Source organism: Lithobates pipiens, unplaced genomic scaffold (genome assembly GCF_037356315.1).
Source record: "Lithobates pipiens isolate NorthernLeopardFrog02 unplaced genomic scaffold, aLitPip1_a1.2 Scaffold_19, whole genome shotgun sequence".
Classification (NCBI taxonomy): domain Eukaryota; kingdom Metazoa; phylum Chordata; class Amphibia; order Anura; family Ranidae; genus Lithobates; species Lithobates pipiens.
Window position 1 is genome coordinate 332,000,740 of NW_027507764.1, and position 14,328 is coordinate 332,015,067.

The 14,328-nt window shown below is 41.6% G+C and overlaps 1 protein-coding gene across 1 annotated transcript in view; it reads right to left on the reverse strand.

Moving 5' to 3' along the window:
• Positions 1-14,328, reverse strand: part of PIGN (phosphatidylinositol glycan anchor biosynthesis class N) — a 618,025-nt gene that overhangs the window by 176,670 nt on the left and 427,027 nt on the right. The window contains exon 20 of the mRNA XM_077492054.1: positions 2,145-2,253. Within this exon, the coding sequence (XP_077348180.1) occupies positions 2,145-2,253 (109 nt within the window). The remainder of the gene's footprint in view (positions 1-2,144; positions 2,254-14,328) is intronic.

The following is a 14,328-nucleotide window of genomic DNA, read 5'->3' on the forward strand; positions in this document are numbered from 1 at the left end:
AGTCCGCTGAAGCCCACACACGAGCGGACTGTCCGCTGAAATGTGTTTCGGCGGACTAAGTAGGCCATACAGTCCGCCCGTGTGTACGCGGCATAAGTGTTTATTAAGAATTGGTAATTGTGTTTACAAGAAACCTTGTAGGAACTACTAGCAGAATACAGAATGTTAATAAAATAGTAAACAACAACAGCATTTGCTTGTTTCCCTCTATAAGGCCCCACTCACACCTGAGTATTTTGTAGCTTGAAGCCTCAAACTACAAAACTCTGGAGGGGAAAAAATCTATTATTTTCTATGGAGATGGTTCACATCTCAACTCCAAAATGCCAGAAGCCAAATGCCTGTGCTCAAAAAAGTTCTGGAGCTTTTTTTGAAGCTCAATTCGGGCAGATTTTGGTGTTTTTCTTCTTTTTACATTGGTGACTGTACAAAAACGTGGCAAAAACCGCAGGCAAAATCGCGGTAAAACCACACAATTTTCTGCCTGAAAATGCTACACATGTGAATGCAGCCTTACTGCTTTAGCATATCATTCCGTATAAAAAGTAGGAGGTGAATCACCAAATGCCAAGTATTGGCTGATAAAGTACTGCTCTAAATCTAAATACTGTATTTGTAGATCTTTATGACTGATCTGCTTATCAATGTAAGGCTCTGGTAAGTCTCAAAAAAGAAAATGCTAGTAATGAATACATATTTCTTACAGTTTTACTTGCACTTTAAAAAGAAGCAAGCAAAACAAAAAACTAAAAACTTTAGGATACAAACCTTCAGGGAGTTTTAAGAGTTCTGTATATACAATCAAAGAAGAATGCAAAATCAGAAGTGGTAGACAGCAATGACTGAAATGACCATAAATATCAGATAATTTGTAACTGTTACAGGTAGGTCAAAAATACATATGTAATGCCCTGTACATACGGTGGGACATACCGACAGCAAAATCTTGCATACACACGGTCGCACAAAGTTGTTGGAAAATCCGATCGTTCTGAGCGCGGTGATGTACAACACATACAACAGGACTATAAAGAGGCCAGTAGCCAAATGTCTCGTAATTTATTCTGAGCATGCATGGTACTTTGTCCGTCGGAATTGTCAACACACAATCAGAATTTAAATGATCGGATTTTGTTGTCGGGAAAATTTTAGATCCAGCTCTCAAACTTTACATGTCGGAATTTCCGACATAAAAAGTCCGGTGGAGCCCACACACGATCGGATTCTCTGACAACACAATCCAATCGCACATTTTCTGTCAGAAAGTCCGACCGTGTGTACAGGGCATTAGACCCCTTTCACACTGGGGTGTTTTTCAGTCACTTTTGGGCTAAAAAAAAAGAGCCTGTAAAGCGCTTAAGAAATGCCTCCTCTGCAGCTCCAGTGTGAGAGCCCGAGTGCTTTCACATTGGGGCGGTGCGCTTGCAAGACGTTAGAAAAAGTCCTGCAAGCGTCTTTCGAGCTGTATATAGCACTCCTTCACTGCCCCTTGGAATCAGTGGGCACCACTGCCAAAGCTCCTGCAAACCCTTTGATGTTAACCCTTTATTCGGCTGCTAGAGGGGGTTAAAAGCACCCTGCTAGCAGCCGTAAAGCGGCGCTTTACCGCTAACACCCCCCACCCCGCCCCAGTGTGAAAGTAGCCTTACTGCACCTTTTATTATGTCAAAATCTTCTTTCTGAATTAGGAATGTAAATAATCATGTTATGAACACAGATTTAAGGTCTCTGCAAATTATTATGGGAGAAGTGGAAGGTTATTGTGCCTTATCTGTGAGCATTAATTCTGGGGACCCAGTTACAATTTTGGAACTTGCAGCAATATATTACAGCCCCCCTATGGAACCATCCTCCATATCTCCCTTGGTAAGGAGAGAGGACTGCTCCAAAGTGTTTTTTACTTGACTATACATCATAAGTTAGATGCAGGAAAAGAGTAGACTTGTTATTACAAATATTCCTGCATAATAAACATTTATGAAATGCTTAATTTAGTTTAATAAATGTGGTCTAAAAAACTGAAGAATATTAATATATACTCCTAGATATGAAGAAACATACTGTATATATATATGGCGTAATCATATTAGCTGCCATTGTTTTAGTAACACAGATATACAATATATTAACATGCGTGTACATACCTATTATTGACCAACTCAATATCTGGTTTAGCAGTGGCAGTCCTTGCTTGGCAGCTAGGCTGGAGTGAGTGGTGTTTACAATCCATATAGAAACTGCAAGGCTCAGCATCTATAAAAGCAAACAGTTAATTGCAGTGGCAGCACACACAGTAAACACTGATCAGTACCTAAAAAAAATCAAATTTTTTATCAAGAACAAGCTCCTACCTGACATTAGCATTTACTGCATAAATAAATAGTGCTCCAATAGAAACATAACCAGTGTCAGAAAGAGAAGGGTTTGAATATTTTGCAGGCTTTTTCTGGTCTTTTGCTAACTCTCATGTACAGCCTTGCATAAACATTGAGGATTCTGTGACAATATTGTATTTGACTTACCTGGCCTACTTTCTAGGCATTTAATGTTCCAACTCGCCAAGCTAAACAAATGCAGTCAGACAGGAATCTTTATTAATGTAACACTTTAATACAGCAATTTTTATGATAAGGAATTACTGGGCGCGGGGGGGAGGGGGCATTAAGAATACTGACCGCTATAGCAGAACTGAACATTTTCTTGGCCAAGGTAATCCTAAAGTGGAAGTATTGTTCATGCCTTAACAGCATTTTAAAGAGAATTCTCACTTCCATTAAGTAGTAATAATTCTTCCTTTCCAAACAGCTAGTTAAACCTTGAGTGTTATATGTAATGAAAACATGTTTGGGTTTTCTGAACCGCTTCAACCCCGCAATAATAAATATCCCCCAAAAATATACAAAAAAATGATTTTTTCCTCAGTTTAGGCCGATATGTATTCCTTTACATATTTTTGTTGAAAAAAAAAAAATCGCAATAAGCGTATTGATTGGTTTGCGCAAAAGTTATAGCGTCTATATAATAGGGAATAGTTTTATGGCATTTTTTTTTTTATTAGTAATGTCGATGATCTGCAATTTTTATTGTGACTGTGACATTATGGTAGACACATTGGACACTTCTGAGACTATTTTGGGACCATGGTCATTTATACAGTGATCAGTGCTATAAAAATGCACTGACTACTGTGTAAATGACACTGGTAGGGAAGGGGTTAAACACTAGTGGGCGATGAAGGGGTTAAGTGTGTCCTAAGGAGTGATTCCAATTGTGGGGAGGAGGGGCTACCTAGGACAAGACAGCAATCACTGCTCGCGATCACAGGGAGCAATGGATTGCTGTCATGTCACAAGGCAGAAAGGGGAAATGCCTTGTTTACATAGGCATCTCCTCGTTTTGTGGCTCTGTGACATGATCGCCGGACACCGAGTCCGCAGGACCAGCGGGCACGGTCACTCTGTACATGGCGGGCTAGACCCGCCAATTAAAGGGGATGTACAGGTATGCCCATTTGCCCACAGCTGCCCATGTGCCGACGTATATTGGCATGCAGCGGTCGGCAAGTGGTTAAAATGTTATGCCATTCCCCAAATCTTTTGCCATAACTGCATCATTTTGAAAATTGACTATGGGTTCCTTTCCAAGGTTATGTCCATGCTGCACAGAAAATTGTATCATCAACGTTCTTTAAAGAGGAACTGCAGTCTGCTCACATAATTTACAATTAAAAAATCTTTGTCATTCTGAAGCTTCCCTCCAACCATTTTGCATTATATATATATTGTAATTCTGTACTTGCCAACTATGCTGCAGACATCCCCCCTCCACTGAGTTTGGCTGCAGTAATTTTAACTGTGGGCAGCTGAAGCTGCTTCCTGTTCACTTCCTGGATTTACACATACACACAGAGGCACACCTCCAGCTCAACAGCCCTGCAGCTCTCATTGGCCCTCTTATGACTCACCCCCCATGCCTTCCTGGCAACCTCTCATGAGAGTGAGAAAGAGAGTTGTGCATGATGTCATAAGCCTAGGCTAATAACCAGAAAAGAAACAAGAAGTATTTACTGGCAGAAAAAAAATATTTTACTATCCAAAGTTAAAACAACAAGAACAGAAGATTTAATAGATGGAAAAATGAAAAAATGACTGACGCTCCGCTTTAACAGACCTTCTAACGATAAAGAAAAGGCATAAAATGTGTTAGATGCTATGAGATGTCTGCAACATGAGACTTTTTGAGTTTCAGATGCTTTATTTGTATTGGTGAATGCCCACTCCAAGTGAGCCTTGGTGACTTCATGGGCAGAGAAAGATGGTACTAACCTAGAGGAAATTTGTAAAGCAGCTACATGATCAAACATTTCCATATTCACGTCATTATTTAGATCTCTTATCTACCCAAGACCAGCTTTAGGGAGAAAGGTCCTCCAAGCAGTGGTCCCTCCAAAGGCTGATGCATTATTGTTTGTCCTCTCATAGGCTGTCCTACAAGATGACTGGAGAAAACCAGAGATAAGCTGGCTAAATATTTCAGAACAAATGAACTGAACCGATTACCCCATCCACACATTTGAGATGGATGTGGGAATCCTTTCCGCTTCTCATTGTTTTTTCAGAGCAGGATTCCCCCTTTGTTAGAATACACTGATTAGCACTGCTGCTGATTGGTTGCAGAGTACTGATCAAAGCAAAAGCCTGTTCATGAGAAATTGATTGCTAGATTGGCTTCTCATAAACAAGAATGGCCATAGATTGGGACAAGTGGCTGCATGCACACAGCTGCTGTGTCCCAATTTGTCATCTGTGCAGTAGCATGGCTCCGAAAGCACCAAGGGTGAGATCAGGGACAAGCACCCACATCCAAACGAAGGTCATATTGGGACATAGTAGCTGTATCCGTGCAGCAATGTGTCCCAGCAGACATCTATGGGACTGCCGGCACAAGGATGCATGCAACACCTGTGCTGGCAAAACATGGCTCTGCACAGGGCATGCAAGTGATTACCCATGTGATTAAGGCCTTAGACTTTGCAACTCCTCATTAATTCAGATGGGATGATCAAGGGGAAGCATCTGCATAATACTACAATTTAATGTTAAAACAACATGAAGAATTATCACCGCTATTAATTCTGCTGCATATTTGAGCGATGTAAAAGCCCCAATCATTTCACTGAAGAATCCTCAAATTAACAAGGTGCATTGTGTGCATGTCTCACGCACTAGCACTGAAATCATTTGATCAACTAAGGTAATTCACACCACTAGATTCCAAAATAATGCTTTAAATTTTATACATGCCATGATCTGATACCTAAAATAGGAATTTTTGTGTTAATCTGTGGATTTCCATTTATCTTGGTGAACAAGTAGAAAGTTCACTTTGCATGCACAAGGAAAAAAAAAAAAAAACACTTTTGTTAACACACAGTTGGGATGATTGAAGTCAGCAAAGCTTAATTTCAGTCACTAAGCTAAGTGAAAATTCACTTAGCAAAATAAACATGCTCTGCTATTTTAATAAACCCATAAGTCTTTAACAACTTTAATACCAGGCACTTTCGCTGAGCTTTCAGTGCTGTTGCATTTTAAATGACAATTGCGCGGTCATACAACTCTGTACCCAAACTAAATTTCTATAATTTTTTTCCCCACAAATAGAGCTTTCTTTTGGTGGTATTTGATTGCCTCTGCGTTTTTTATTTTTTTGCTAAACTAAAAAAGAACAACATTTTTGAATAAAGAAAAAGGTTTTCTTTGTTTCTGTTATAAAATTTTGTTTTTGCTCCTTCACTGACAGGCACTGATGAGGCGGCACCGATATGCAGTACTGATGGGCACTGACAGGCGGCGCTGATAGGCAGCACTGATTGGCACTGACAAGTGGCACTGATGGACACTAATAGATGGCACTGATGGGCAGCACTGACAGCCTCTGTCAGAGGCTTCTTATCACGATCGGAGATGCAGTATGTCAGACTGACACGCTGCACTGTGCGATCCCACGGGCACGTGGGATCTCTGCTGAAGCCTGCTGTCATCATAGAGCCGGTCCAGGCTGGGGAAAGACTGCGACCATATGGTTGTGATCCACCCACATACCTGAGGCTGAACCCAGCTCCGCCTCAGTGAGCCGCTGAGAGCCTGAGCCAGCTGCTCCTGCCCCTCCACAGCCCTGACAGTCACCAGCTCGCTGCTCAGGGAGCATTTAGAACCAAGCGATCAGTTCTCAGTCTTAGAGCCAGCGGGGGACAGACGCTACATCCACCTCGGTAAGTATAATTCTTGAAGAAAAAATTCCCATACTTCTCTTTTAACTTCTCCCCATCCGGCCAATGCATATAAATGGCCGGGTCGGTGTTTCATCCTTCTGAGTTCCTGGACTGTTCCCCGGACTCGGCGCATCTCCGATTAGCAGGAGGGATCTGTTATTGGTCCTCCTGATCACATGATGGCTGTGTCCAATCACAGCCATCATGTAATGTAAATAGAGATCCATTGCCAGGCGATCGCCTCTGCTTCTCCTCACACAGAGCCTGTCAGTGAGGAGAAGGAGAGAGGATCTGTGCTGTGAGCCGGGGATCAGTGTGTATGAGCAGTTTTTTTTTACAGCTTTTTACACACTGATCGCCCAACTAGTGTACCCAAAATAGTGTCCTGCCACAGTGTCCCTAAACAGTGAAAAACACCCGTCCCACATCTGTTCCAGTGAACATCTGCACACGTCTGTCCTAGTGATCATCTGCAACATATGTCCGTGATTATCTGTGCACATCTGTCCCAGTAAACGTCTGCCACATCTGTCCCTGTGAAAATCTGCGCACATATGGCTGTGATCATCTGCACACATCTGTCCCAGTAAACATCTGCGCACATATGGCTGTGATCATCTACCACATCTGTCCCAGTGCACATCTAAACACATCTGTCCGTGATCATCTGCCACATCAGTTCCAGTGCACATATCTGTCCGTGATCACCTACCACATCTTTTCCACTGATCAACTTCTGTCACACATCTGTCACAGTAATCTGTCAACATGGCTAAAAAATTATTCAGCAAGGAGGCGGCTTTCCATATGTTCCAGGATATGTTGGATGAGAGTAGCACGGACATCTCCGTCAGACTCGGATATCGAGTATGAGCCAGTAGAAAGCAGTGGCTCTGAAATGGGAACTGTGGACAGAATCCTAAGAAAGAGGCTAAGGAGCCTTCGAAAATGTGATAGGTAGCCAGGAAATGAAATGTGTAATTTATGCCTTTAGAACGCCTGATGGTGCTACTTGAATGTTGGGCCTCTGTATTTGTGGTCATGCTGTGGAAAAGTCCCACACATGTGGTATCGCCATACTCAGGAGTAGCAGAATGTATTTTGGGGTGTAATTTTTGGTATGTACATCCTATGTGTTAGAAATATCTTATAAATTGACAACTTTGTGTAAAAAAAAAAAAGTTTTCATTTTCTTTCCACATTTTCCAAAAATTGTGGGAAAAAAATGCAATGTTCAAAAGACTCATTATGCCTCATAGACTATACATTGGGGTGTTTGCTTTCCAAAACGGGGTCATTTTGTGGGTAATTCCGCTGTACTGGTGCTCCAGGGCCTTCAAAAATGTGATAGGTCATCAGGAAATTCTATGTGTAATTTATGCTTCTAGAACACCTGACGGTGCTCCCTGCATGTTGGGCCTCTGTATGTGGCCAGGTTGTGAAAAAGTCTCACACACATGGTATTGCCATACTCAGGAGTAGTAGCAGAATATATTTTGAGGTGTAATTACAAGTTTACCTATGCCATGTGTGAGAAATAATGTGTTAATATAAAAATTTTGTGGAGAAAAAAATTCAGTGTTTTCCAAACAATTGTGGGCAAAAAATTGCAAATTCAAAAAACTCATGTAGAAGAATACATTCTGGCCTTATGACGAAATTTGATTTTATTGGATTTCTGTTAAAACCCAGTGGTGAATAAATACCACCAAAAGAAAGCTCTATTTAAACAAAATGATAAAAATGTAATTTGGGTACAGTGTAGCATGACTGAGTAATTGTCATTCAAAGTGCGAGAGCATGGATGGCTGAAAATTGGTGTGGGAAGGAAGGGGATGAAAGTGCCCAGTATTGAGGTGGTTAAGGAGTGAAATATTTGTTAACATGCATATTAACCAGTTCCCTACTGCCGTATTGTAAAATGATGGTGGCAGGAACCATTTCTCCCTCTCGGTGGGCATCATATGACATCCTCTGCTTCCCTGCATTGTGGAGAGCGCGCACACTTGGCGCATCACTGGGGACCCGATGCGGGTGCCCAGCGGCCGCGATGTCCGCCGGGCACCCACGATTGCCCGGTAACAGAACTAGGACATGAATCTGTGTGTGTAAACACACAGATCCACGTGCTGTCAGGGGAGAGAACTGATCTATGTTCCTTGTACAGAGGAAGACCGATCAGTCTCCCTCCCTCATCAGTCCCCTCCCCCCACAGGTAGAATCACTCCCTAGGACACACATTTAACCCCTTCAGCGCCCCTAGTGTTAACCCATTCCCTACCAGTCACATTTATACAGTAATTGGTGCATTTTTTTATAGCACCAATCTCTTTACAAATGTGAATGGTCCCAAAATAGTGTCAAAAGTGTCCGATCTGTCTACTGCAATGTCAAAGTCGTGAGAAAAATCGCAGATCGCCGCTATTAGTAGTAAAAATAATAATAATAAAAATGACAAATCAATCCTCTATTTTGTAGACGCTATAATTTTTGTGCAAACCAATATACGCTTATTGGGATTTTTTTTTTTACTAAAAATATATAGAAGAATACATATCTGCCTAAACTGAGGGAAAAAATTTTTTTTTTTTTTTTAAATGGGATATTTATTATAGCAAAAAGTAGTAAATAGTGTTTTTTTTCAAAATTGTCACTCTTTTTTTGTTCATAGCGCAAAAAATAAAAAACACAGAGATGATCAAATACCACCAAAAGAAAAGTCTATTTGTGGGGGGGGGGGAAACAATCAAAATTTGGGTACAACGTCGCATGACCGCGCAATTGTCATTCAAAGTGTGACAGAGCTGAAAGCTGAAAATTGGCCTGGGCAGGAAGGGTGTGAAAATGCCCTGTATTGAAGTGATTAAAAAACCTAACAACACTTTGGTAAACTGCAAAAATATGTTTTAAAGTAGTGGAAACATTAGTCGTTTACAATGTTTCTGTGTTCTTTGCTGATAAGTGCATTTAACAAGTTGCATATATTTTTTTTATTTGTTGAATCCTCAATGTTATGAGGTTTGCACATACAGTACATGAATTAATAGAAAGACACTGCCTCTGGCTGTAAATTGCACAGTACATGCTAAAATGGGATTTTCAGGTCAAGTCCTTGGAGGGTTACACAGAATCAAATCTATTTTGTGCCTGATTTCATGAGATCCTTTGCAACAGCTGCAGAAGTTTAAAAGCAATTAATAAAGTTAGCCCTTCTATCTCTCAAAGGCAAATATATGACACCATTACTAAATGAAGCAAAATCTCTGCAATCTATTTTCAGATATTGCTAACCCTGGCTGTTTTGGAGAAGCCCTTTAATATTTTTTTTATTTTTTTAAATTAGGTGACGTGGGGAACATAGTCAAAGTGTTAAATTCCTTTACTCCTGAGGCAAAACGGTCAAAATGTCAAACTCAACAGTGAGAAAAAGGTCAGTAATGATTCAATAACAGCTCATTATAAGCAACTGATTAACACAACTCTCTGGAATTCCCCGATCAATTACAGTGAGTTTCAAATTATCATACTAATTTTCATTTTGCAATTCTACTTTACAGAAAGTGTAAGTAATACAATGTGAAAAATGAAGCTCTTGGGCATACATCAGCAGGGGTGAACTGAAAGCTTTGAATTTAGAAAGTCACATGCTGAACAGCTGCAGACATCTTTGTCAATAACCCACTTCATTTAAAAACTTCCTGATTTCTATCTCATTTCTGTACCATCAGTTTGAGCCTTGAGTTCAGAGATTCTAGTTGACCTGTAATGGGTATGTTTTAATCATGATACATTACAGATACTTCCACCAGTTAAGGTACAAAGCATATCAGAGACCCCACATATTCAGAGGCTGGTTGAAAAATTGGATTTTTGGTTTACTTGTAAAATCCTTGTGTTAGAATACTTTACAGGGCACAGAGCTTTTTTATATTAATAATGACAGGGTTATGCTGCCATCTTCAGGTGACTGGACACCAGAAAAAAAAAAGACAGAAAGTCCCATTCTAGGCATAACACCTCCCCGTTAGGCAAGGCTTCGGTTTTGTAGAAAGCCATAAACCACAAGACAGAGGGGGGTGGAATCTCTGTGTCCCGTGATATACTCCAAGAAAAGGATTTTACAGGTAAAAAAAATCCCATTTTCTTTATCGTACATCACTGGACATATCCTGCCAACAGAGATATGCCCCCAAAGTGCTGACTATGAGGGACGGCCAACATGGTAACAAACCCAACTGGCCCCAAACAAGTAAACAGGTTAGAACCTCACATAGCAGCCTGCAAAACACGCTGAACAAAGGTAACATTCCCCCATTGGCTCTAGCATCCACTTGGTAAAATTTCGTAAAAGCATGAACTGAAAACCAGGTCGCTACCTGGTAGAATGGGCTGTTACCAAAAATGGTGGAACTTTGCCCTTTGGACTGTTTGCATGAGAAATAAGCTGACAAATCTGAGAAATGGTAGATTTGGAAATTGCATGACCCTTCTGTGGACTTTCAAGAAGCACAAAAATGGAATCTAACTTAGAGTACACCTGATTGCACAAACCACATCCAAAGTGTGAAGAGCTTAGTCCCACCATGAGGCTTAGAACAAAAAGGCTGCAACATTGTGTACTAGTTGAAAGAGAATGAAGAAACCACCCTAGGTAAAAAAATTATGGATAAAGACCTAGGGCCTTTTTGTTTACGATGAAGCACCAGGAACAGTTCCTTACAGGAAAGAGCAATTTCAAAACTGTGGGAGCCAAAGCCTAGAGGCGATTCAGTTCGCATTGTGCGCTATACAAGTATTTCATTCATTCATTCATTTAAAGTAATGGCAACCAGAAAAATAACCTTCTGAGTCAGAAGTACTAAAGGAATTTCCCCAATGGGTTTAACCACTTCTCGACCGGCGCACGCCGATGTACGTCAGCAGAATGGCACAGGCGGGCATATTGGCGTACAGGTACGTCCATTTTAATATTCCACCCTATCATCGCGTGTGTGCCACACTCGTGTGTCACGCAGACTCGATCGCCGCGGGGATACCCGCGATTGTCTCACAGGGCGGCTGAACAGAGAGATGCCGTTGTAAACAGCATCTCCCCGTTCTGCCTAGCAACAAGTGACGCTGATCTCTGCTCCATGTGATTGGAGCAAAGATCAGTGTTCACTAACACAAAGCCCAGCCCCCCACAATTAGTAACACACCCCTAGGAACACTTAACCCCTACACTGCCACCCCCTGGTTAAACACCTTCACTGCCAGTGTCATTTACACAGGAATCAATGCATGTGTATAGCATTGATTGCTGTATAAATGACAATGGTCCCAAAAATGTGTCAAAAATGTCCGATGTGTCTGCCATAATGTCGCAGTCACAATAAAAATCGCTGATTGCTGCCATTACTAGTAAAAAAAATTAATAAAAATGCCATAAAACTATCCCCTATTTTGTAAACGCTATAACTTTTGCACAAACCAATCAATAATCGCTTATTGCGATTTTTTTACCAAAAATATGTAGAAGAATACGTATCGGCCTAAACTGAGGGAAAAAAATGTTTTTTTATATATTTTTGGAGGATATTTATTATAACAAAAAGTAAAAAATAATGCGTTTTTTTCAAAATTGTCACTCTATTTTTGTTTATAGCGCAAAAAATAATAAAAACCGCAGGGGTGATCAAATATCACCAAAAGAAAGCTCTATTTGTGGGAAAAAAAAGGACGTCAATTTTGTTTGGGAACCACATCGCAGGACGCCGCCATTGTCAGTTAAAGCGACGCAGTGCCGAATTGCAAAAAGTGGTCTGGTCTTAAGCCAGCAAAATTGTCCGGTCTGAAAGTGGTTAAATGGTGACTTCTGCAATACGGAAAATATCAAGTTGAGGTCCTGCAGCAGTGGAACAATATGCGTGATGCCTTATACAAAGGCACACACCAAGCAAAATAAGATTTCCACTAAATTTGCCAGTGCCTCGCATAGCGAGGGGTGGTACCCAAAAGCTCCACACTACACTACATTCACTGCTGTGACCTGTAATCCCACACTAAATAAATAAAAAAAAGTGCTATCTTTCCTGTCCTGCCGCAGGGGCAATTGTAAACACCAGAGGAGGGTACAACCTTTGCCACTCTAGGGCACTCATCAGTTCTGCCACAAGACACCCTAGGCAGTCCAATCTTCACACATCATGGCAGGCAATGGCACAAGGGCTTTATGGGACTTCACTCCTGAACTTGGGAACACTGCTCAGGACCTATGTAGCGTTATACCGGTCATTAAGGCAAGCTATCACTGCACAGGGTCCCTTTCCACAGGGTCCAGTGCTGACCAGCAATGCTACAGGTCATTGTCCAGTGAGAGGTCTAGATACCATTCCTCTGAGCACTGAAAAGCCACTGGAAAATGTACCCATAAAGAACTAGTCTCCTAACACCAGATGGAATCTTCAGATCTTTCAGAAGCTAGCTACATTTTCAAGTAGAGATTGAACAGACAAGACCATCACCTAATACATTAACAAAAAAAATCAAGCCTTGCCTAATGGGGAGGTGTTATGCCCAGGGGGTGACTTCCTGTTTTTTGTTTTTTTTCTTTACCAGTGTCCAATCCCCTGAAGGTGACAACATAACCCTATCATCATGGATATGAAGATGCTCTGTGTCCTGTTACGTGTGATAAAGTAAAGGGTTTGGTTATACTTCTCAACCTAAATACACCATTTTTTTTCCAGAATTAAAGCCTTATTCCAGCCTGTTTTAATTTTGGACAGAGAAATGAAAAGTTACAATTCCTGTCAGGTTATTCCTAACTTCTGGCACCATGGCCTTTTTCTCATTGAATTTTAATGGTATTTCCAGGGGCCTTGCATATCTTTAAGGTGTTAAAAGTACAGTTGCGAGGTGGATTTTTATACGGGTTTTTATTCTTGCCTGTATTCCCGTTAGGGATATTTATCCTCCCTTCCTGTCGCAGTAACACGCATATATGACATGGGTATGTGATTGTCACTGGGACAGGGAGGCATGGGCAACAATATAGTCACTGTTAGAAGTTAGAAGCTTTCCTCACTCTGATAAAAATGTGTTTTGTCTTCATAGGAGAGGGAGAAATTGCCTTAAAAAGAGGGAGTCCACCGGGACTCCGCGTTTTTTATTTTTTTAAAAGCCAGCAGCTACAAATACTGCAGCTGCTGACTTTTAAAATAGTGACACTTACCTGTTCAGCGCGCCCGCGATGTCGGCACCCGAAGCCGATCTCTAGGTCGCCTGTCGGGTCCTGCCGCTGCCATCTTGGGTATGGGAATCAGGAAATGGAGCCTTTCGGCTTCATTTCCCGGTTCCCTACTGCGCATGCGCGAATCGCGCTGCGCAATAAGGACGCTCCCCGCTGCCTCTGGGATCTGTGTGTTTCCCAGCAGGCAGGGGGGCACTTGCGGGAAGGGGCGGGCCCTTGCGGAAAGGGGCGTAAGTTACGCCCCTTTCCGCAGAGAGCTATCCCGGAAGTGGGGGCAGTTACCTGGATTATCCAGGTAACTGCACCCCCCTCCCCCCTGAAAGGTGCCGATTGTGGCACCGGAGGGGGGGAGGGTTCCGTTGAGCGGAAGGTCCACTTTAGGGTGGACCTCCGCTTTAACAGAAAGACAGATGGCAATGAAAACCTGACAGAAGCTCTAACCCTTCCATGCTCTACCAAAAACAAAATAAAACCTTTTAGATGGATCGTGCTATAATTGGCCCCAAATTGAATAGATCTTTTTCTATGGGGTATACTAAAAGTGGCAACACAATTGGTCCCTGCTACCAAATCTTCAGTTCTATCAGATTTGGATGTACAGCTCAACATGGTAGGAGGGCTGCTGAAAGCTAGACCAGATCATGCTACTCCATCTTCCTGAACATGAACTCCTTTATACCCGATAACAATTTTTCACTAAGGAACCAATTTGCAGCATTATACATATTAAAAATAAATATAACTTTGTATTGACTGCTGGTAAGATGAACTTCTGAGTGACTCCAAAAGTGCAGTAACACTAAGGGCACTTTCACACAGAGGT